This window comes from Rhinolophus sinicus, chromosome 16 (genome assembly GCF_057876585.1).
Source record: "Rhinolophus sinicus isolate RSI-liver-muscle chromosome 16, RSI-T2T, whole genome shotgun sequence".
In the NCBI taxonomy this organism is placed as follows: Eukaryota; Metazoa; Chordata; class Mammalia; order Chiroptera; family Rhinolophidae; genus Rhinolophus; species Rhinolophus sinicus.
This window is the reverse complement of record NC_142516.1, coordinates 191,269,321-191,295,336: the sequence shown is the minus strand read 5'-3', so window position 1 is coordinate 191,295,336 and position 26,016 is coordinate 191,269,321. Positions and strand designations below refer to the sequence as shown.

Genomic DNA, 26,016 nt, shown 5'->3' with positions numbered 1-26,016 from the left:
ACAGACGTGTAATTGGAGTCCCAGAAGAAGTAGGAAGAAATGGGGCAAAAGGAATATTTGGGATGATAATGGCCAAGGATTTTTCATAACTAATAATAGATATCAAACTACAGACACAAGAATGTTAGAATACCAAGCAGGGTGAATAATAAGTGTGTGTGTTACACCCACGCATGCACACACACATGCACGCATACACACACCTAGACACATCCTACTCCACCTGATGAAATACAAGATTAAAACAAAACAAAACACAAAATCTTAAAGGAAGTCAGAGAACAGGGTCACATACATACAGACAAACAAAAATGCAGCTGACTTCTCATCATAAACTAAGAAATGCGAAGATAATGCAGTGACATCTTCAATATATTGAAAATAGAAACTTTCAACCCATACTTCTATGCCCAACAAATATATCTTCCAAAATTGAAGGTGAAATGATGACTTCTTCAGAGAAACAAAGCTGAGAGAATTCATCGTCAGCAGATCGACATGACAAAACATGATAAAGGAAGTTCTTTAGACAGGAAAAGTTTAGACAGAAACTTGTATCTACCCAAAGAAATAAAAAGCTGTAAAGATGGAAACATAAAGGTAAATATAAAATACTTTTCCCTATGTTTGATCACTTGAAAATAATATTGACTATTGTAAAGCAAAAATAGTAAAAAATATTCTGTGGGATTTAGAACATGTAAAAAACAAAATGTAAAACAATTTAATAGCAAAAAAAAGATGAAAAGAATAAATTAAAAATATATGCTTGTAAGGTTCTGAGACTATGCATAAAGTGACATCATTGGAAGGTAAGCTGTGCTACATTAAAGATTAATATTTTAAACTTTAGGGAGATGATTAAAATTTTAAGTTTTATCCAATGAGGCCATTTTGGAATGACACTGGAGCAATAACTCAACTCCATTAAACCAAAGCTGGCAGGAAAGAGGTAAAAAATTGAACAAAGTAAAAATAGAAACAATTTAACAGAGCCCATATGTTTAATCTGATTAGCTTTCTTTCCACCAAATCCTACTGAAATCAATGAAATCTTGTCTACTGATATATACATATGATAAGTCATATGTGATATGTCCTAAATATTGTAAGAATACAATTTTTATATGTAAGTATACGTATCAATAAATATGCTACATATTCACAAATGATATATAAAATAGTTTTTCATGTCAAGTTCAAGGGCAGTCACTGCAAACTGCTCCCCAGAGTGGGTCCCATGTCACACACCTTTAGTTCAGATTTCATATTTTCCAGGATAAATCAATAGCATCATTGTTTACATATATATAGAATCTAAAGTTCCCCAGTATTTTGTTCTTTTGTTTGGTTGTTTTTCTAAAGAAAAGAGCCCCAGAGTAAGAGTGACATTTGTGTCCTTTCTGCTATATAATTTGTCACATTTCCAATCAGGTCAAATGCTGCCAAAGAAGGGTAGATGGCCGCACGGATATAGTAAGCATTCGAAGAGTTGGCCTCCTAATCTTGTCCCTGGATTATACAAATTCACAGAAAACCTACCTCACACATATCGGGTTGGACCCCCTAGAATCACTTTGCTATCATTAATGTTTTACAAACCCTGTCTGCTGTTTGCAGAGAAACCCTCCAGTGTGCCTTTGGGATGGTGAGCTGTTAGTGACAGGCCTCGCCTCCAGTTCCATATGAGAAAACTGGGAGTCATCAGAAGGAAGCAGGTGTGGCCTCCCTGTAAGAGCTCAGGTGTTGGGGCCTGACCCGCTGGTTCTCCAGCAGACTCACAGGCTCTGGAACCTTCTCCAGGCACTCAACTACTGGGACACCTGGTCGTTGCCGGTGAACCCAGCCTGGTGGGTATGCGCTCAGCTCAGGTACGTGTTCAGGAACTGGACACCACTCACCAAGTACACCTGTGTCTCTGTGCAGGCTGTCCGTCACCTGCAGTGGGACCTACATCTGGGCAGACTGACAACGCTCCGCAGCCTGTGTTTTCTCCTTTACAAACTGAGCACACCTGAGAAGTGGTGTTCTCCTGAGGACGGATGAGGGAAAGTGCGGAGCGGGACAGACATGGCAACACAGCAGGGAGTGCCTGCTGGCTGTTGTTTGCATTATTTCATGGACGCAAATTTGAGCGACAAAATGGACTTTAGATACTGGCTGACTGGCACTCATACTTTGAGGCAGATGCAAAACTATGTCAACAGGTGAAAAATATTAGACCATCTTTTGGCAGCTTACTTCCACAGTCCTCATACTGTTTGGTATCGACTTTAATAAGATTACTTCTACATATACTTTATATAATCCGTATTTTAAGATCTGGCACAATAAGTCAGACAGAAAAAGCAGAGAACCATGTGATTTCACTGATATGTGGTATATAAACCAAAAACAACAAAAGAACAAGACAAACAAATGAGAAACAGAAACTCATAGACACAGACAATGGTTTGGTGGTTGCCAGAGGGTAAGGGGGGTGGGGGGTGGGGGGTGGGAGATGAGGGTAAAGGGATCAAATATATGGTGATGGAAGGAGAACTGACTCTGGGTGATGAACACACAATGGGATTTATAGATGATGTAATACAGAATTGTACACCTGAAACCTATGTAATTTTACTAACAATTGTCACCCCAATAAATTTAATAAAAAAAAAAAAAGATCTGGCACAAAGAATTACAACAGAGAAATGACTGCCTCTAAATACAGGGCAGGGAAGGGATGACACGGACCATCAGGATGGCGTTAGCCTCCAAAACAATCTCTCAAAAAATGGGAACAACTCAAAACGCAGCATTATGCTCATCCAAATAAAAAAAAAATGCATTAAAAAATAAAACAACACCTTAAATTCTTGAATAAGACTCACATCGGTGAGATGTATCTTAATCTGTCTCTCTTAGTGGAGTGCGTTGGCTGGGAGTCAAGTAGAACGTAGATAATTACATTTTAGAGCTCGAAGTACATGGGTCATTGTACACAGTATTAATTGTAGACTGATTATTTTACTAGCATCTCTTTCCATAGTGAGTGAAACGCCAAAAGACACAAGATAACGTTGAGAGGAAAAGATATGAACATTTATCGATTCTAACACTGCTAAAAATATTAGTGAATTTATCACCACTCTCATAAATAAGGTTTACAGTTTCCTATCCACAGATGTTCACAAAATGTATCAAAGGAGCAGATTTTTTCCAGACAGATTCTACATAAATAACATCCACAGTATCATTTTACACTGTCAACAAAGTAGTCTTATTCAAATCAATTGGAATAAACTTGCATACGAATGCCTGCAAATAAGTAGGGGGATTTGGCTGGAATGGAAAACAGCCCTGTGGTTCCGGCCTGGCTCAGAATACTTATCATCAGCTGGAAATCTGGCCTTTCAAACACATGCATACATTTACATCTCAGCACATTGTTTATCTCCATTGGAAAGATCACTTATTAAAGCTTATCCACGTATTTGCTTATTTGCAACTGCTTATTAAAGGAGATGGATATCAACATTAAGCATTTTTAGTGCTTGAAAACATGTCCTAAAATAAACCTCACTCTCATTGGAAATTCTCATTTCACGTTTACACGGTTTACCTGCACAATCAAACACCAAAGAAGATTTGTGAATTTGACCTTTGTCATCCATTTATCAGACTATTAACTCAGTCTCACATCCATTTTTAAAAGGTTAGCGGCTCCTTCGTGATACCTTCCTCCAATTAAAATGAAATATACACAAATGCAGACAGCGAAGGGGCTGCTTCGAGCTGGGCCTCATTCTAACAGCCTTGAGACTAGAAACTGAAAGCGCAGACGGCCATCATCTATTTGGAAATTACAACTGTCCGTGGTTTTTGGATGCTAATATGAGTACTTGCCACCACCAGAAAACTAGCAGTGTTACAAATGGTTCCTTCTGTGCATTTTAACACAAACAACCTGAAGTTATAGCAGTTGCTTTATCTCGTCATCCCAGATACGAATTTCCTCATTTCCCCCTAACTTTGTCTTTCATAACAGATATTTCAGAGAGAGAGATTCTGTATGACCCCATTTGGTGCAACTTTTAAACACAGTTGTAGTATCAGATTTCACTGTGTAACAAGGGGGTGGATTTATTTTTCCTTTAAGGAAAGTCCCGAACATAACAGTGAGAGTCTGACGCAGAAACAGCTGACCTTACTTTTGTACTCCAGGTGGAAACCGGCTGCAGCCACACTGATGTCTGACTGGAAATGCAGGTACAGCTGGTTGGACGTGCTGTTCAGCAGGGCAGGCACTGTGGTCCCTGAGGAAGGTGCAGACCAACGGTTAGCATCACAGAGCACATCCCCGCTCCTGAATGTAGAGCAGGCCGGGTATGGGCTCAGACTGGCCACCTCCACAGCCTGTCAGATGTCACACATTCTGTCTGATCCTTACACTTTGAGTTCCTCTCTCTTTCTAGGAACAGGAAAAGCGTACACATTTTCTGTGCTATCCTCAAGCAGATGTGACATGTTTCTAGCACATCAGTGGAAGAACACAAATTCTTATACTTTACTGTGTTTGGTTTTTCACATGGCTTCCTTTGAACAGTGTAATCATTTGCCTTTTTTTGGACTGGAACAAAGAAGAGACAAAACCTAAACATGCAAGTCTGAGTAGATTTGATCCAATATATTATTCATAAGACGTTGCTTTTGACTATGTATATTCTTTTCTATCCCTGTGTGATTCATACTGAACAACATTCCTGCTGAGATATGGCAGTGATTTCCACTAAACATGTGTGAAAAGAATATATAGTCTTATTTTATATAATCCTTCTTTTGCTTCAGCTGTTCTAGCCTGCTTAATAGTAAGCGACAAATCAGGACACACACAGAGGGACAGAAGAGTGACAGAGCAGCTGTAACACTGGAAGGTGCCGAGCTAACGACAAATGTTCATCTCTCAGAATTTAAGACATTTGGGTGGAATGTATTAGCCTGTGACAATGAGCAGCAAGTTTACACCCCCTTTTCCTAAAGCATGTATGCTCGATACTTACTGTATTGTACTCAAATCTTACTCTAAATACGTAAACACATACGTATTTAGAAATACGTAAATATGTAAATCATCATGGTGCAGGCAGGTGACTAGAACACACTGCACTGAACGTAACGCTAATGTGTGAGGAGATAAATGTGAAAATAACAAAACAAGGACATAAGTTGGTAATTGTCTGAGACAGATGGACGTTATTGAAAAGATAAGATCTTCTATCATCCTTCACTCTGTGCTTAAACTGTTCCATCCCCTCTAACAGCTTCAGGTAAACCGATGACTCCAGGCGAGGACTCCAGGTGTGTGTCACATGGCTCCGTGGTCCTGCGATGTGTGCACAGCTGGACTCATACACACCCCGGACCTGGCCGACCTCCCACGTCCGCGTGTCCACACGTGTCCTCCCGTCAGAGCCCCTCCCTCCCCGTGACCATGTGGCCCAGCAGTCTGTGTCAGGCCCGAACGAGGCGGCCTCCTGACCCCTCTCGGTGGCCCTCCCTCCACCTCCCTGCTGTCACCACCGGTTCTGGGAAACAGACCTGCGTGGCAATCTGCTCACGTGTCTTCTGAACCTACGGGGGCCTTCCTCCCACTCATCCTCTCTACTCAGGCGTTAGACAGCTCTTTGGAAAAATGGACATAAGACTGTCATGTTCAAATTCTGACAGATTCCTGATTATCTTAGGAGGAATTGCAGCCTCTTGTTTGGCCTAAAGTCACTGCATGATCCAGCCGCTGCCTGCATTTCTAGATAGTTCTCACCACTCTCTTTTGCACAACTCATTTTTCCTGTTCTAGGCGTTCCCATAATCACAGTCCTGGAATGTTTCTTTTCTTCTCTTCTGAACCATTTTGGTATTTTCATATCTACTCATTCAAAACTCTCTTCTCATTCCCCAGACTAAGCCACTCACTTATTCATTCAATAAATATGGGCTTACCAGCCCAAGACTACTAACTAACTAATCACCTCTCAGTTGTTTTCTGACTTGGTACAAAGCAGAGCTTTTGCTGTTCAGACAGAGCCAAAGCCAGAGCTATCAAGTAACTTAAGGGCAGATGTAATAATACAAAGTGTGGGACCAAGAGATTTATCAGCCCCTGCTCTGTCTCTACTGCCAACACCACTTCTGGCTCCAGCCTAGACTAGTGGAATGGCCTCCGACTGATCTGCAAAATCCTATTTTCATTCTTGCTGTGCAGTCCTTATTCTGCACACAAAACGATATTTTTACAAATGTACAATGCCTGTCAATTTTATTTCTACACAAGGGTGGAAAGTACGCACTGTACTAAAATTTTCAGTCAACTTCAATGTACTGTGAAGACTCGCCCCGCAGAGCTGGGGACACAGCCCCCACCGTTCCCGGGATGCCTCCCCTGCACAGGGCGGTAGGACGGGTTACTTCAGACGTGCTCACTGCCCACACTCACGGGGCCTCTGACGGATGTCCTTGACCTTCATACGCTCCTCTGGCTCCCACTTCCTTTCTGAGGACCTGCCACGCCCATGTGCTGCTCCCAAGAATTCAGTGGCAACTTAGGCACCTGGAGAGACCCGGGTTGGGGGGCTCTCTGCCCTCCCTTCCTGTGGGTCATGCCCTCCTCCTCAACATCAAGCCTTCACCCCCCCTCTGCTGTCCAAAGCTGATGTTTTGGAAGAGCACAGGTAGGAGGGGCCGACGCTCCGGTGTGGACGCCCGCTGCTTCCAGGCCAGTGCAGAGGCCTGGCCCTGCCCCCAATGAGACTGGGGAAAAGAGCAGTGGATGCGATGCAAACCACATCCCAATAAAATATCCTGCCTCAAATGCAAATGTTTTCACTGTTTCCACTCGGAATGTGCAGTAAGGAGGCCTCCCTGACCTGGGGTCAGCATGGGGAGTCTCTCAGAGACTCTGTCTGGGTTTCCAAGGGTCACCATCAGTCTGAGCACGCACCTTAACTATAAGTGACTGTGGCATCATGGGCCAGGCAGCATCCAAACCGTCAGTGGACTGTGTTGGAAGAGGCACAGCGAGAAATGGAGGAAAGAAAACACCACGTCCATTCCTTAGTGGTGTGTGTGTGTGTGTGTGTGTGTGTGTGTGTGTGTGATATTCTGGAAGTTGGATCCTCTGATAAATGTGGGGTCTATGCCTCGATCCATATCCCCTGGCTGCCAAGGGGAAGGTTGGCTCTGGGGTGGGGTCTTTTCAGGCCTGAACCATTAGTGCACAAGTCACAAGGACAGAGTGTGCGCAGAATGACAGACACTTAAAAAATGTTTGCAGATCTAAACCCTTTGTTTATGACCTTGGATAAATAGATAGATATGGATTCTTTTTAATTGACCAATTGTGGCACGGGTGCTGTAAACTCATCTGCACTGGTCGGCAGAACCAATACAAAACCACGAGGAACAGAGGACCTGGAGAGACTGCGCTCCATCCCTGAGAGTCTGCTCTCAGACATTCATGTTCGCTTCCCCTTAATACTGATTGTCGGCTACAAATTGGCAAGAATTTTGTTCTATTTTATTCATTCATAATTTATAACCTGCCTCCTTCTAAAAACGATTTTAAATGGCTTAAATATAAGTCCTACATACATACAGCTGTCCAAATGGAAAAAAATCAAAACACTGAGTTAATTCAGAAGTCAGCCAATCGTTTTCCTGAGATACAGACTTCTAACAACTTCTAGATGTACTTGTTTGCATTCTGCAAGGAAAGCTTTCTCTTTCATTCATGTTGTTCATGCATGTGTCTGTTTGTATCAGTATGGATTCATACAAAACAGCTCATCGTGCATATTTTTTCCTGCCAAAGCCTTGGAGCCAGCATTTCTCCAAGAAGGTTTGGTTCCTTTCAGGGGAGAGTGGTACTTAGAGTGGTCCCTCGAGACCCAGAATGCTCCTGGGGCACTGCTGTTTCACACCTCTCAAAGGACAGAGGCAGACAGTACACTGTGTGTGCACACACACGCGCACACACTGTCTTACACTTTATCTACGCCTACAGTTACCCACAATGACAGGCGCTCACACCAGCGTCTCTAACACACACTCAGCACTGCCAGGCCCACACCGGCCGTTCTCACTACCGTCTTCCTCACTCCCTTCCAGGCCTCTGAGAAGCCTGCTTCCCATTACCCTCCACATTCACTGTGTCCTCGGTGCCAACGTGTGTTCCCACACTGCCAACTGTACCGGCCACCACCCTGTTCCACAGCTGCCTTGGTTGGTCCTAACTGTGCCAACCCCCTCCAACGGGTATATGGGAGGAGAGTTGGCCAATACAGAATCTTAAAATTCATTCTATCCTGCCCAAACTGAACGCCCACCGTGAAAGCTTCCTGCTGTGCCCACAGGTACCCAATGGCCCACGCTGCACAGCTGCGGGCGTGTGACTGCCAGCGGCACCCACAGTCACATCAGCCTCTCGCTCACTAGGGACAGTGCTGGCCTCTCCCCTCTGGTGGGTACCCTCACTCTAAGACTGGGTCGCGAGGGGAACCACTGTGCACATGGAAGGGTTTGGGAGGGAAACATGTCTATGGAACATTCTGCTGTGGTTTGTGTGGTTGGCGTCTGATGGCCTGACTCACAAAGGCAAGGGGACGGGTGGCATCTGACCTGAGAAACTCCCCAGTCGGGGGGCCATCCTGTCTCCGCCATCATAAATCTCCAGGGAGTCCCAGTTCTGCTCGGTGGCAAAGCTGATGACCTGAATCTACCAAACAAGAATATTACGTTAGTGTTGATTTTTGGTTTAAAAAACTCAGCCTACTCACATGAGGCTGTCATGAAATTATATACACAGGTAAGAGGAGGCAACACCAAGAAAAATAAACCATGGAAAGGGTAGCCAACAATTTCTGCAAATGGCACTTTTAATAGATTTTATTCTAAAAATATTTATTTTAATTTCAAATCTAGAAACGTGATTAGCGACATTTCAGAGAAACAGGTTATGGTTTATGCATTTAAAATAAACAACACACAAACAGGAAAAGAAAGGAAGAAAACAAACCATGGAGCTAGTTGACTCCTGCTTATCTGCAGCACCAGCTCGAAGGACTCACCTGAATTCCTGAGCCCTCCGTCACGATGATTTTCCAGATACAGTTTAAGTTGTTACCATATGGTTCCGGGTACCCAGGGGACAAAATTGTGCCTCTCCGCTGAGTGAAATTGCCACTGCAGGGGACTGAAAGACAAAGCCAAATTTGGTGAAAATAGAGGACAGTGAAGGACCACAGTGATGTGGTGCTCAGCGTTCTTTTACTGTGTGATCAGATATTAAGAGAAATTTAACACAGACTATGATATTTTAAATGGCATTTTTAGCCAAGGTCAAATGCAGCCTGTTCTCTTTTCAATGAGCAATACCACGGATTATTAGTTATGAGGCTGCTAAGTTACGATCTTGTGTCTACAAAGAAATCTCTTCAATGCTCTGCGAAGGCACTGTACGTAACATTGGTGTCCGGCGTGCATCTGTTTAGGATAATTTATCGACTACAGTTTGAGGAGTTGTGCAGAGTTCTCTCCCATGTGCAGACCTGTAACTAACCCCAAATGATATTAATGGGGTTTGTGAGCACATCCAGAGGAGACACTCAAAATGCACAAATGAATTCAAGTGTGAACTGTGATTGCACTAGATGTTCGTACACAAATGAAGAAACTATCGCTGACACTGTTGTTGTCATTCAGGCTTCACTAACCTGTCACATTTCCAACCCCCATCAGGACACATTTATTAAAAGGGCTTTACACAAATAATACAGCAAATCAACATTAGAATGATTTCTCCCCAAATGAGATTATGCCGTACAAGGGTGGCTTGGAAGTTGATCGAAATAAGGACTAAGGAAAAGATGTTTCCTACTTGTTCATCTGATCAGTTTCATGAAATACAGTGGTTTTGAGGGTCTGGTGCTGCTCAACGGTTTTTGATACAGTAGGTCGCTCTGTAAGTTGGTCAGGAGCGTGATCTGCTTACGCAGACAGCACGGAAGCACTGGACGCAGCACTTCACTGCGGCGTGCAGGGGACCACGCCCTTCGGCCTCCACTTACCCACACAGCTCGGGATCGTGTCATTCCACTGCGCTAGAGCGTTCGGCACCGACTGACAGCGGACAGCTGTGGAACCTTGCAGGAGGTATCCCGGGTTACACTCAAATCGCACAATCGAACCTGCTGAGAACTCAGAACCGATTCTCCTTCCATATCTGGGCTCGGGGACAGAGCTGCACTGGGTATCACTGGTACGAGGGACAGCTGGAGGTGAAACACACAGCACAGACATCGGCACGTGCAGCTGGAAAGGTGTACGATGAAGCCAGTTTACGTTACTACAGAAGTCAAGACTGCCTTCCACAGTCTCCGAGGAGATGCCGGGGGAACACTTTCACATCTCCATCTCACCCCCACGCTCTCATGTCACACGTGGAAACCGTGGCTGACGGAGACTCAGTATGCCTGAGGACTGAGTGACACTCACGCAATTAAATTCATGAAGCACTCACCTCATTGTGCTGGTGGCAATGAGATCACTAAGAACCCCTCATCGTCAAGGATGTAGAGAGAAAGGTCTAGTGAGAAAGGCCGCTATATAACGATTATTTATAATATGGCCATTGTGGTTTAAGAACAAAACGAAAACCAGAAGTGCTGCATGATCCAGCAACCCCACTTTGGGTCCTCATCCACAGCAACTGAAAGCAGGCTCTCACGGAGATCTCTGCACCCCCATATCCACTGCAGCATCATTCACAACAGCCAAGTTGTGCAAACAACCTAGGAGTCCGTCAGTGCACGCGTGGATAAAGAATGTAGTATATACTTCAAACGGCGCATTGCTCAGCCTTAAAAAGGAAGGAGATCTTGCCATTTGCAACAACTTGATGGCCCTGGAGGACACTACGCTGAGTGGAAGCCAGTCACAGGGGGACAAATACTGCATGACTGCACTTATATGAAGCAACTAACACAGTCAAACTTACAGACTAGTGAGTGGAATGGTGGCTGGCAGGGGAAACGGGTTGCTCTTCAATGAGTATAAAGTATAAGCTTGTTAACTGTTAACAGTGATTCAAATAATGTAACATGAGAGGCTAAATCTTCTGTTACCACAATAAAATAAACATGCGCTATGGGAAAACACACACTTGAAGTCTCTACATGAAAACACCTGGAGGGAGTCAGAAGGGAGAGGCAGTTTGGAAGTCACTGCGGGAAGCAGGCCTGGTAATAAAACCCAGCTGACCGTCTCATTCCCAGAGGTCGTCCCATTGGACCAGCAGTTCTGGAGGGTGATGGGAGACGGGCGCAGAGTGGGTGCTGGGGAAGGTAGCCCACCTCCCTATGTGGCATCCAACATTTCATGAGAAGATGCACGTTTCAAGGAATCATGTCTAACATTATAATAATAAGCTTGGGAACGACAAGAAAGGACTAAGCAGCAAAGAGCAACATAAACAAAATAATCCAGCTTGTGAGGGCATCAGCTGGCCTGAAGCAGTGAGGAGCACACGGAGCAGCTGTGCCACCTGCCACCTGGCACTGCGCGGCCCTGGGAGCGGGGCCCTGCTGTCTTCCTGACGACCACACGGGCTTTGTGACCACTGTGAGCTTATGCCGGACCACGAGCAATATCCGGCACCCTGAGTAAGTCACACTGAGAAGGACCAGAGGGCCCCTCTCCCGTTCATGGGAGCGCTCGCCTTTACTGATTACAGCTGGAGTGGACTCTGCCACCTCCTACCTGCAGGGACAAAGGCGGACTTCAACAATGCCGTGACCCCAGCCTCACCGCCTCCAATGTGACACCACACTGCCCCAGACCAGCCCCTCCAGAACCCCTGCTGAGACACCCCAGGCTCCTCACGCTGTGAGGTCCTCACTGATGCAGCGAGTGAAGCTCACGCTGTGTGACTGCGAGTCTTCTGTGGTCGCTGCATGGAGGGTGGTGGCAGGTGAGCCTCACGGCAACGTGGGGCCTGACAGACCTACCTCGGCTGCACGTCAGAACTTACCAGCCATGAGAGGGTGGTCTGTTTATCAAAAAGGGTTTGGGGTACAGTTTGAAAAACACTTCAGTTGGCAAAGAGCTCTGTCACACCTAACCGTCTCCTTGAGAGTCAGACCCACGAGGTATGCAGTTTGGAATTAGCAAAATTTGCTTTCGTCCTCTGCAGTGAGAATCGGTCTGTGTTACAGCCTCTGGGGCCAGCTCCTCTCAGCCCTGTACTTCTTCGTTCAAGAGCGCAGCCCTCCAGAGAGTGTGTTTATAGACTCATTTTCCTTAAAAACAATCCTGTTGTCTTCACACTGCTTTTCCTAACACACTGCATCGTGCTGTAAATTAAACCTGGACTATCACAGACACCGCTTAAGTCACTTCTGGTAAGGAAGAGATTCAACGAGAATAAAAGTCCGATTACTTTGATTAAACTACATTTCCATTCAGTGTTGAAATATTTTCTCTCAGAAGGCAAAAGTTAATAAGATTGTATATCATCTAATAAGTACAGTTTAAAAAATTAATGATACATCAGAATTACTTTTTTCTATAACTAAAAGCAGAATGCAGAAAACTATAACATTCTATTCTAAGAAAATATTGCTTATAACTTATATTTTGCATATTTGTATGTCTGGGTATTTTGTTACAGCTGAACAGTAGCATGAGAGCAGCAAATAAATAAATGAATGACACCCATGGCGGCTTTCACGATCAATTCTCAAGGATTTGCTAGAAAAATGAAGAAATGTCTCAAATGGTAATTTTTCTACTTGTCGTGATGACTTAGAAAGAATGCACTATTTGTGCCAAAGGTGTCACTGTCACTCCAGGGTCCCAGGGCTGAGGAGAAACACACCACCAAGGATCACGTGGACACATGTCACAATTAAACCTTTTTTCATGAACTTCATATTGTCTGTTCTCAAGATAAATTGCAATAAATGAATAACAGCTACATTTGGATGAAAACTGTGGAGGAAGAAGATTTTCAGAGGAAGAAGGCTGCAAAGAGAGAAGACCGATTTTGCGTCTCTGAGCGTGGGACAGAGGAAAGCTATGAAGCGAGACCTCAAACCTCCAGGTAATGTCTGGGGCAAATCACAGAATGTTCAGCAACTTTTCCTCCCAGCCTGTGCCGGGCCCCTGCCCTTTGCCTGATGTGGCCGCGTCACAGAGAAGTTCCATTCTCGGCAGCAATTATTTTCTGGCTCTGCGCAGATGGATCACACAGCCGTGAAAACTGAGCAGCCCAGTGCCCACTGACCAGGGAGCGAGGCCCCAGGAGCAGGCGCTGTACAGGCCTGGGGACGGCGCTGGTTCAGAGGCTGGGCTTTGCCTTCCGGGAATGGCCGGTTCTGTGGATGTGCACACAGCGGGCAGGGGCGGGAGGGCAACACAGGGACAGAATTGCCTGCCACACCTCATGAGCACAGGTGCTCTAAGCCCAGGTATGTGCATGCACCTCTTGTAGAATCTCTGTAGTAAAAGCAACAAGAGTAATAACAGCAACCTCAACCTGAATGCAGTGGGGAGCCTGCAACGGCTAAGCGAGGCAGGGTTTCCTGTTTCATTTAGTGACTGGGGCACGTTTTCTATTCCTCCATATTCTGTCCAAGGCGCTGAAAATGTGATTTGAGCAGCCATTATTACTCAGTGGAGTCAAACGGAGATCACCCAGTTACGGACACATCTCCGGCCCATTCTTCCTTCTTAAATGCACGCATTGTATAAGCTCTTCATACAAAAGGTGAGTTTCTTAGACGTGGAAACCAAGTAAGCCTAATGACATATGCCATGGAAAGGGCATGAGGCTAGGGGAAAACCAACCCAAACACATCTTTACTTGCCTGGAAGGACTCTAGGCAAAGAAAACCTGAGTGTCAATTCTTCCAGCTCTGTTTATTTTATGTGTGCGTTTTAATACTAAGGAGAGTGAGTCTCGCCGACAGGAAGATCCTGGTAGAGGCTCATGAATCTGGGAGCCTGGGCAGCCAGAAGGAGGTGAGGTTCTGGTTAGGAGCTGAAGACACAGCAAACTTAACTTGGAAAGACAGAGATGCGGCCAGTCGTAAGGACGCTTTCATATAAAAACATGGCGTCCTTTTCCCCTTGAAATACTCAGTAAGCCCTGCGTGGTGTACTAGTTTTGATGTGAGTGAATTATCGAGAAGGAACTAAAAGGGATATTGAATTCTACGTTGCACGCACACACAAAACGAGACTATATGTGGACACAGACAAACACAAATGTAAGAAAGTTAAAACCGGTCGCATATTGATGAGCTGCTGTCCAGCACCAGGTAGGTAGAGAGAGGGAGGCAGAGGGCGGTGTCTGCGTTTCCACTCCCCTGCCGTGGATCAGCACGTGCCCGCGGGAAGAGGGAAGAAGGTTTGCTCTGTCTCAGTGGTCTCCGTGGCCACATGAACTGGGTCTTGTGTGGGCTCCTGTATCGCCAAGTTGATTCTGGTATTAAAAGGTGTGTATTTTCTGCCCTCCCCCCACCCCCAGTCTCTAAATGAAATGTAACTCCTTCATCGGCTACAAGCAAAGGTCTATTCAGTACTGGAAGAAACAGACTGTGCTAAGAAATAGCGAGTCTCCACAAGGTGGGTTTCTGAGGACTGTGAGGTTTGGTTTTTGCGTTGACCTAAGGACTCACTGATGGCAGGTGCACGGCGCTTCCTGGGGAACGGCAAGGGCCACGGAAACCTGTAGAACCAAATTAGTGAGAGCAGGTCCGCTGGTCTGCAGGGCCAGGGGCTCAGGAAGTGGATGGAAGGCTATGGGCGCCCTGTGTGAATATTCGAGGATTCCTGCGAGCTCAGGGAGGGGTGGGGAAACCCTCCCATTGGGTGTCTGACAAGAAACCTCAAAAGCCGTTGGAATGTGCTCATATTTAAAAGGAAGGGCTGCATTCCTCTTATGTCTTCTGGGAAGTCCGTCTGTGCAGGAACAGGTTATGGTGGACCCGCACTGTGGTGTTAGGATTGCAGAGACTCGCACTTCAGCAGGAGAGTAGGTAGGTGTTTTTTTTTTTTTTTTTTTAGAAGTTAGGGTTTTTTCATGTTAGGTTCGCACCATATTTTTTGCTTCTGGACTCCATTTGACTGTCACATAGCTGAGGTGAGTGGTACAGTTGGCCTAAGAGGGCTGGTGCCTGAGCCACACGTGTAAAAGGTGACCAGCTGTCACTGACATACTTTGGCAACCTAAGATGTCCTCTCATCCATATGTCATCCATATTGCCCTCGGCACGTAAGTAGTGTTCTGTGCGTTATGTCGCTCCTTCCCCTCAGAGACGAAAATGTTTCTGGGGGGGTATTTATTATATCACACCAAACAGCCAATCAGAGTTCCTCCCAGGTGCTGAGCCATCACGGTAAATTGATACTCAAAAGCTATATAAAGCATTACATTGTGAGGGGTCACCCCCATTAGCCTTCCTTGGGGTCTCTGTGCATCTTAACTCACCCTCTTTCCCCTTCACACTTTTCAAATGTGCCCTTCTACTCCCAAGTCATGTGGAAAGCAAAAAAAAAACAAAAAAAAACAAGCAGAGACGTGAGTGAATGAGTGAATAAGGACACGTTGTTTAAAAGCCTCTGTCCCTGCATTTCTTCAGGACTAGATCGGAAAGACCCAGTGCCCACATTACCAATGTGCCCACAGTATTCGCCAGGGTGACGTGGAGGGGCCGGTGCAGAGGCGGGAGACGTGACCTTGGCACACCGGGGTCTCGTGGAGGTTTTCTGCATCCTGACACCACTACACGTATTACTCACTGACGTCTCTAGCAGTTCTTCATAGCGGAAGTGTCTGCTAACAAGGGTTAGACGTCCTGGGACCAGGAAAGTCCTAAAGTCCCTGTGCAACTTTAAGCTTCAGTAACGGGAAGAACCAAGCTGTAGTGGTGCACGAGAGCCCCATTCAGAACGATTTCTATAAAATGGAGTCCAAATGGTTTCCAGGCTTCCACACAAATACTGTCTTTCAGAAGGCTATGTTCAATTTCACTATTCTGAGGAATTGAAAACTTTCCCAGGTGCTCTTGAGTGGTTAATAAATCACATTCATGGCCCTGGGTCTTGAACAGCAAAGGGTTTGGCTTTAATACAAAGACATCAATTTTTGCATCAACTCACTATAGGAACAGAGCAAGGAAAGGGGGTCTGACACAATTTAATGATAATATGTCACTTGTACAGGGAACACGATTTTAAAAATCATGACTTCTGAGGATACCATTTGAAAATAGGATAGATATTGGGTCGTTTGACTCGGATATTTCATCTGATGATCGGATTGGTAGTCTAATCTTTATCAAAACACCAAAGTAGCCTCCTGTCAGGGCAGACAATGCCAGTAACTGGCATTTTTCCAGGATGAAAACGTACTGGGCCAAGTGATGCAGGCTCTGTATGTGCCACAGCAACTCAGTTTTGTAAATCTGCTTTTGCAAAAATTGATACAGAATTTATCTTACAAAAATTAGGAGTGGGTAAGGTAAGCTGCCTAAACTGGGACTCTCCAATAAAGACTATTTTAAAAATACTGCTTTAATTATGTACCTTTTAACAGAAGGCATAACTTAGAACAATGTGGCTAATTTTAACTCACTAGCACCATCATTCAAGCAATTGCTACTTAATCGGGACTGGAGCTCTGTTTCCTCCTCCTGGCCTATCAGACGTCATCCTCACTCTTCCACTACTTTCTATTTCATCTCTTTGCCGAACATGGCAGGGTGTTCAGTGGATTTTACAGTGTGAGGTTACTAGACATAGAAATGATACGACAGAGTGATATTCTCCCTAACTTCCTGAAAACCATGATGTGGGCTGGTGTTTTCTGGAGCAGAAGCTGTGAAAGGCAAGACACTATTGCTAGACATGAGCACCCTCTACTACTGAGGAAGGTGTTTCTGAGCAGCAAGCAAAGCTGAGACCCAGCAAAGGGAACTAACGACTGCTTCTTGTTCTGAGCACACAGTTGATGTCCGGACGGGATCATCTGCTTTGCGTCTCAGTCTGTAGGGCAGCCACACTGGGGCCAAAGCCTCAGCTCTGAGCTTCTGAAAGCGCCTGCTTCAAGCGCATACAATGAATATGCAAAATAAAGGGGAACCGTCAAAAGGGGGAAAAACCTCATTTTACAGAAACTTTGAGTCATCTCCAACACTTTGAAGAAGCTCTAAATTCAAAATAAATATAAATGTGTCAAAAGGCCAAAAGTGAACAGAACGCAAACAAAATAAAACAGGTATTCAGAGAGATGGACACGTGGATGATATTTTAGGTTTGGTTAAATTGTGTTTTCCATTAGCTTTTGCAATAAGATTTGGAATGTATAATTTATATTACATGCCTTTCATCAAAACAGTTACTAAAATCTAAACTGTTATGAAGTATTTTACTTAATTATATAAAATATTACATATCTGAAAACATTTTGCAAAATGTGCAGTGCTCTGCAAAAGTAATTTGATCAGTGTTTGTTTCCTGCATATGTCAGATACATGAAGCATTATGGTATCTCTGTAGTAGGAATATATTTAATTGTCAAACCAAAAATTGTAATATTTTTGTTAAATAATTTTATAAATACCTATATGAATATGCTCAGTTTCTTAAATATCAAACACTGCAGCTCAAATATTTTCAGTGCGTTACCTGCAAATGGAGGTCTGTGGGGTGTACGAGGCTGTGACACTCACCTTGGTAAACGAAGTGGAAGCCCCGGGCAGACCCACCGCTCTTCGCGCTGAATCGTAGCAGAATTTGATTCCCAGTCGCCAAGGGCAGGGTTTCACCTGGGGATTGAAAGAGAGGGTACATGGGATCCACAGAACACACACTGCTGTGGTGGACAGTGATATTTTGAAAATGATTACTTACTTGGAATTTCCCAGGTAATTTTTGAATTTTTATAAAACTTGGCTTGGCTGTTTAGGACCCAAACACACCGTTTCTATAAAACTTTTAGAACTCTGTTTTTGCCTATACTTTCTATTAAAACTATATTTTAATCATTATCTCATTTATGCTTCTTTTGAAGAAAGCAGTGATAACAGGCCTATTAACCAATAATGGGGAAACATCTAAGAGCTGGGTGGATCATTGACTCAGAATCAACTTTATTTGATACTTAGTGGCTAATTACTTTACTTAAAATTAAGAAAATGTCTCTGAATCCAAAGCTGATTTACTAATAAAAAGAAAGAATTTAGGAAAAAACTTGTGAAACATATTTTTCACGTTTTCAAGTACAGGAGGGTGTCTCTCAGGTACTGGGAGGGGCGTGGGGATGGAGCTGACTTTGTCGGGATGCGTGCATATTTAAATGTGCAGCATCTGATGCACTTCTAGACATCCCATCACTGGACGTTGGTAGGAAATAAGACAAGGTTTAGGACCTTTGCTTAAAAGTAGCGCAAGACCAGAAATAGCCAGACTGTCCCCAATTGGCCAAAGCCGGTGATGCCCAGAGATGACGTCACTGTGCTGGGCACCACAGACGAGGGCTCTGTCACCAGGGAAGGCGGCACCTCAGTCGTGCTGCACCCGTCCACGCGGACACCACTCAGGGCTAATGACATGCTGTGTGTATATGTATGATAGGGAAATGCCTCTGCATGTCACCGTAGCGACAATAGGGGACAAAAAGCAAGTGGCAAAATGACAGCCTATGTTTTCTGAAGTCCAAAATATGTTTGAATGCATGTGTGTGAGCATATGCATTGTATGCACGTGTGTGAGCGTATGCACTGAATGTACACATGTGAGGATATGCACAGTACACACGTTACCGCATGCACGTGTAAGCATATGCACTGTATATACATGTGTGAGCAGATGCACATGTGTGAGCGTATGCACTGAATGTACACATGTGAGGATATGCACAGTACACACACGTGAGCATATGCACGTGTGAGCGTATGCACTGTATACACACGTGAGCAGATGCACTTTGTGCATGTGTGTGAGCGTATGCAATGCATGCCTGTGTGAGCTTAGGTAGTATATACACATGTGTGAGTTTATACACTGTATACACGTGTGAGTGAATGCCCTGTGTACACATTGGCTGTAGTGTTCGCTACACGTACATATTTAAAGGCTTGAAATAATTTAGAACAAAATGGTAAAAGTGTTTATCTCCAGAAAGACACAATACATACCACAGAAAATAAAACACACAGAGTTGTTATTCCTTTTGTTCTGATATTTCCCTGTTTTTCTGAGATGGATGCTATATTTTTCATAATCTTAATGAGTGAAGTGTTAAAACCAAGTATTTTTATATATGGGATAAGAGTACATTTGACATTTTCTATCAAAGATAAGATTTCACTAAACAAATGAGCACATTCCAAGATTATTAAATTTCTCCTACATCCCCGTCCCCGCCACACACAAAAGACAAGTTTAAAATTAATAACCCTGGCTGCCTAATTCTTTGGAAGTTTACCTGAGTGAGACCCAGAGAGCGAGCTGAGAAGTCTGGTCTGTGGGTGTGTCCCATCAAACAATTCTGCTAAATCGTTCAGGGCCGTCTGAAAATAGGCAAACTGTCCAAACACCACTGTAAAATAAAGGGGGTGGGTTGGCATGATACGCTTAAACAAAGAAATGGATATTTTGGTGTTCTACCGTGTTTCCCTGAAAATAAGACATGCCCTGAAAATAAGCCCCAGTTAAGTCATCAGCCAGACGGGCGTACTTAGTACATTATGACGACGTTCCAGAAAAGATGACATGACTGTATTTCAGTAAATGTAGATTGTTGCACACGAAAAACAAGACATCCCCTGAAAATATGCCCTAATGCATCTTTTGGAACAAAAATTAATATAAGACCCGGTCTTATTTCCGGGGAAACACGGTATATATTTACTGGTTCTTCGAAGAACTCCTGACCCTAAGAATCCCGTAAAAAATCATTAACTTCTTTTCTCTGGTTTCCAAAAGCTTTCAGTTGCTAAGACAATTTTATTTTACCCCTTGATCTTTGGGACTTAATAAAAGGAAGACAATTTCTGTTTTCTGTAGAGTCTGAACATTAAGGAAGATTGTTTTTTGTTACTACTTTAGGGTGATGGGAGAGTAGCCACAAAGCCACCCTGTTTGTTTAGCAGTGTAAGCAATGAGCACAGGCCGCAGGCACCTGCTGGTTTTTAACGCATGCTAATTTGGGGAGGCATTTAAAATTCTTAAGCTGCGGTGAGTAAAATGGCGAATCCATGTGATCTCACTGCAATTTAACACACGTGTGTCAGCAGCACAGCACAGCCTGTCCTTGTCACCCCATCCCCCGTGTCACTGTGGGAGAGCCCTGTGGCATTTCCTCATCACCCAACTCCCCATGTCACCGTCAGAGAGCCCTGTGAGGTGCAGCTGTGTACCTGTTCCATGTGCCACCCAGCTGTGTATTTCAATATTTAGAATTTCATCATTTTTGTCCCCGAACTGTTGTATGTGGAGCCTTCACAATGCTTAGGAAAACTCATGACTTAGTCTCAATTTACAAAGAATGAGCAACTAATTCTTATTTACATGTATGTGTAAAGGTTCAGCTGAAATCATTCTCAATCATTCAGAGTGAGAAATGGGGGCATGGGTACCAATTGTACACGTCAGAATTAGAACGCAAGAATTTATGCAAGTGGCAAAACAGAGGCACATCTGACTCTCACAGCTCGTGTGTGCGTGTGTGTGTGTGTGTGTGCATTCAGTTATGTGTGTGACATGTATTCTAGGGCATATATGTCTTCCATGTACCCCATATACACATATGTGCACATGTAATATGTATTACGCATATTTGTATGGTACATTTATGTCATTAAACCTCTCATATTGGGAAATTTGATCAACATTTAGGATGGGTGTGTGTGTGACATTTTTTCTGCTGAAAAATCATAATTGTGTTGTGATAAATCAAAAAAATTTGTAATAAACTAAAATCAGAGAATATGAATAATAGATAACGGAAGTTTATGGAAATGTTTTGTCTCCCACAAGCAAGTTTCTTCTTGTCATAGAATTGTACCTTTGAAAGGTTTTTCCCTCAAATGGAGTCGGACATTAGAATTTTTATATGCTTTATTTCTGTGAGGAGGTGGCTGCCATTTTGAGTGTGATGAAAAAAGCCTGACTCTGTAGGTTTTTAGATTTACTATTGAAAAAGGAACTATTTCATAAAATTATAAAAGGTATTATGTGGTGGACTTCAGAAAAGAATCCAACACAAAAGAAATGATCCTGCTCAAGAGTGAACCAGGGGTGGGGCTACGAGGGGAGGCCCTTCTAGAAATGAAGCCGTTCTGGAAATCCGCGCAGAAGGGACGCGAGCCTAGAAGGGAGACTCAGGAACTGAGCCCTTCAGCGGAAAGGTTTACATCTACTTTTCATCTCCAATCACTCAAAGGTGTAGTCACTGATCCAGTGACACCCGTCATAATCACATGAGTAAATGCATGCGCCAAATATGCACAATTGATACGTTGCTTTGCGGCTGTCCTGACACATGGAAACCACCAACTGAAAAAAATGCTGACAAAAACAAGCACAAAGCCAACCTATTGTCTCCGATTGTTTTGGATCAGAATACTAGATGGGAACTTAAGCATTTTACATCACACTGATGAGAGAATGGTAGTGGATATCGTGTAAGATATACCTGGAAAACATGCCGCTTTAATACAACTCATCTTCCTTTGTGTTATTTTATTATATCAAGAACTGAAATGTTTGTTTGTAAAATGACAGACAAAAATCCCACCAAAGGGGATACAACAGTGAATTAAACATTAAAGGACATTCTCACCAAATTCCTTCGGCACCGTGATGGAATACAGGCATACTTGGCCAGCTGTGTAGTTACGAGGGAAGTTCGGTGACAAGACCACCCCTTCCGACCCAGCGTACTGGCCTCCGCAGGGAGCTGAAAGTGAAATCAAGGTTCTGTGCTGAGCGACAACGTGGCATGTGACAGCTGGGACAATGACGAGAAGCACTAAGAAAATGCACAGCATGCCAGGTTTACTTCAAAACATAACCAAATATTGAAGTTAAAAGCTATCTTACACTGCTATCAAAAGTAAAAGAAAAAGAAAAAGAAAGATTTACCAGGTTAGACTAAAAGTAATTTAATTTAGCAGGAAGACAAAATACGAAGTCCTCAATCAGACATGAAAAAATAATAATGAAAACAAATATAATAACAGGTTTTATAAAGACAAATTATTAAGTTAATTAAATCTCACCGAAAATTTCGGGTTGATATCAATCATTATATTAAGAGATAAAGATTATTTCAGTTTCCAATTTTTTAAAAATTTATTGGCGTTACAATTGTTAGTAAAATTACATAGATTTCAGGTGTACAATTCTGTATCACATCATCTATAAATCCCATTGTGTGTTCACCACCCAGAGTCAGTTCTCCTTCCATCACCATATAGTTGATCCCCCTTACCCTCATCTCCCACCCCCCACCCCCCTTACCCTCTGGTAACCACTAAACTATTGTCTGTGTCTATGAGTTTTTGTTTCTCATTTGTTTGTCTTGTTCTTTTGTTGTTTTTGGTTTATATACCACATATCAGTGAAATCACATGGTTCTCTGCTTTTTCTGTCTGACTTATTTCGCTCAGCATTACACTCTCAAGATCCATCCATGTTGTCACAAGTGTTCCTATATCATCTTTTCTTACCACCGAATAGTATTCCATTGTGTATATATACCACAACTTCTTCATCCATTCATCTATCGAAGGACATTTTGGTTGTTTCCATGTCTTGGCCACCATAAACAAAGCTGCAATGAACACTGGAGCACACGTGTCTTTATGTATAAATGTTTTCAGATTTTTTTGGATAGATACCCAGGAGAGGGATTGCTGGGTCATATGACAATTGTATTTGTAATTGTTTGAGGAACCCCCACACTGCCTTCCATAACGGCTGCACCAGTCTGCATTCCCACCAACAGTGTATGAGGGTTCCTTTTTCTCCACAGCCTCTCCAACACTTGTTACTATTTGTCTTGTTGATGATAGCCATTCTGACTGGGGTGAGGTGATATCTCATGGTGGTTTTTATTTGCATTTCTCTGATGATTAGTGATGTTGAGCATCTTTTCATATGTCTATTTGCCATTTGTATGTCCTCTTTGGAGAAATGTCTCTTCAAGTCCTCTGCCCATTTTTCAATTGGGTTGTTTGTTTTTTTGTTGTTGAGTTTCATGAGTTCCTTGTATATTCTGGATACTAGCCCCTTATCGGAGGCACTGTTTGCAAAAATCTTCTCCCATTAAGTTGGTGGCCTCTTTATTTTGTCGATGGTTTCTTTTGCTGTGCAGAAGCTTTTAAGTTTCATATAGTCCCATTCATTTATTTTAGCTTTTACTTCCCTTGCCTTTGGAGTCAAATTCATAAAATGCTCTTTGAACCCAAGGTCCATAAGTTTAGTACCTATGTTTTCTTCTATGCAGTTTATTGTGTCAGGTCTTATGCTTCAGTCTTTGAACCTATTGTTTTTACGATACCATGGGAGTTAAAGAAAGGATGTTTTCTTTTTAGTTTTTCTGTTGTTTTAACTTTTCATCTCATGGATTCAGTTCAAGAATAACGTGTATAGTAACTAATCTGTATGGGTTTCTTCCTGAAAGTTTGATTTAAACCTGAAGGAACCCAAACTAGAAAGGGCAGATATGATGGTGGGGTATTTGTATGGACGGTGTGTGTGCGTGTGTGTGTGTGAGTGTGTGTATGTGTTGGGGCTTTATTTTCCCTCTTGTTTCAGTTATGAATAAACCCAGAAAAGAAGGACTCTACGACTTGTATGTTTTATAAATCTCCCAAAGCAGCGAATAGAACGTAAATATGTAGTTGTTCAGAATTTTCAATTAAATGGATCAACAGAAGGCACCGCTCCATAAAGTGGCATCACAATCATGGTTTAAACACAGAAATAAAACACTGTCTACATGTAGCTGACAAGTTCACTAAATTTCTCATAAATTTACTTTTTATATATGCATGCTAGTCTTTATATATGTATGTATTTATACATAATATGCATATATTTACTATATATTTAAAGATATAATACATGTTTATTTCCCTTTTTATGTGTGTATATGTGTGTGTGTATATAGAGAGTAATTTACATACACAAAACATGATTTTCAAAACTTCAAATGTAAAAAATAAGAATAAATAGAGAAACAGGAGTTTTATATGACTTTTTTAATAATCTGAGATCAATAACGTTTTTTAAGCCCTTCCCAGTCTATGAGATTATTGGGCATTAGTATTTTAAATATAACTACTATATGATGCAGTTCACATTAAATTTCTACACAATTGAATAGATGCGTGTGCGAGTGTATTTTCAGGTGTACCGTGTACGTCTAAACTGTGACGTGATCATTGTGACAAGCCCTGTGGAGGGCACCAGGCACACACTGTCATTCTTCCTGCACACAGCACATGGAGGCCCCTGGGCCCAGGGCCAGTTTTCTGCTTTTACACGTCTAGTTAATAGCTGACCGGGAGCTGGTAACGAGACACCCACAGGATGGAACATGACTCTGAATAATGGGATTTTTAAGCTGAAGTAACGGATTTTAGGACGGTCTCTGAGCCTCTGCAGAAGAGGATTCTGATGATTCTGACTCCGACCTACTGACACCTTTGACGTTCATAAAACCATGGACACATCATACAGGTGGGGCCACAGCACACGCCCTTCCCGCTCTCAGCCTCCTTCTGTTTGTACAAACCCTCTGACATTCTTAGTATTCAGGGTCAAATACGTAAGACTAGGGAAACCTTGGCTGCAGAGTTTTTCATTGCAAGTTACTTTAACCATTCCCTGATTTCCTCACTTCCCCTAGAAGCCACCTGGAGTTCTACCTGTGCCAGCAACTCTGACAGGTCCTGGCAAGACAGGGCTGCTTGGCTGAGAACCCCTCGGGTCCTAAGACAAACTCAGAAACACAGAAGGAGCAGGACTCCAAGGGCACTGGGTTTGCTCATTGGTTTTGATGCTTCATGGGCTGGTTTCTTAAAGCTCCTGTTTGTTCAGAAGGTACCAGTAGCAACGTGAGCTGTCCCGAGGGAAAGTGCGTTCATTCTGCAAGCTCAGTGTCTCTATACCCAGCCTTAAGTTCATCCTAAAATAACCTTGGCATCAACCTTTCTGCCACACACCGTGGGGTGTTACCATCTTCTTTTTAATGTGTAGCCTTCACAGAGTAAACGGTACAAGTCATGCGTCCACAGCTGGAGGAGCTTTGGCTATGGAGACGCCCAGGAACCGGCCGACTGATTACAGCCGAGGACCCAGCAATGTCCCCTGTGCCTTCCCGTCACTGCATCTCCCAAGGGCAACTGTGACCCGACTCTTGTCACTATTGGTTGAGTTCTGTCAGTTCTCGAAGGTTCATCTTACCTTTAATAGGTGATTTTATTAATTTAACATCTATATAAAGAATGACAAACTATTCATATGTGGGGGAAAATGATACATTCATTTTAATATATGTGTACATATGATATATATATGTATGTGATATATAATACATGTATATCTATGAATATGTGTGTATATTAACATGTATTAATATATATTTATATATGTATCTATATAATATACATATATCTATCTATATCTATCTATCTATATCTATCTATCAATCAGTCAACATATGTATATATATAGAGAGAGAAAGGAGGGACAGACAGAGAGACAGACAGACACAGAGAGTACACTGAGAGATTGTCAACTAGTACCTCTTATATAGACCAGGCCTAAAACACACAAAAACAGAAGTTAAAAATGCCCAGCTCTCTAAGTGAGAGGACACAGGAGAGAATGGCTAAGACCCTAGACAGGTGAAGATGGAGGAAAGTGCAAAGCCGGTCCCAGCTTAGCTCTCTGAGCGATCCCAGC

The 26,016-nt window shown here is 43.1% G+C and overlaps 1 protein-coding gene across 2 annotated transcripts in view; it reads right to left on the bottom strand.

Annotated features, from left to right (window-relative positions):
• The window catches only part of CSMD1 (CUB and Sushi multiple domains 1), a 1,607,858-nt gene that overhangs the window by 171,089 nt on the left and 1,410,753 nt on the right, over positions 1-26,016 (bottom strand). For both annotated transcript variants that reach the window (XM_074329288.2, XM_074329289.2), the window contains exons 31-37: positions 21,884-22,000; positions 19,526-19,639; positions 17,769-17,864; positions 10,104-10,307; positions 9,105-9,229; positions 8,656-8,752; positions 4,194-4,298 (exon numbers count right to left, since the gene is read on the bottom strand). In XM_074329288.2, the coding sequence (XP_074185389.2) occupies positions 4,194-4,298; positions 8,656-8,752; positions 9,105-9,229; positions 10,104-10,307; positions 17,769-17,864; positions 19,526-19,639; positions 21,884-22,000 (858 nt within the window). The remainder of the gene's footprint in view (positions 1-4,193; positions 4,299-8,655; positions 8,753-9,104; positions 9,230-10,103; positions 10,308-17,768; positions 17,865-19,525; positions 19,640-21,883; positions 22,001-26,016) is intronic.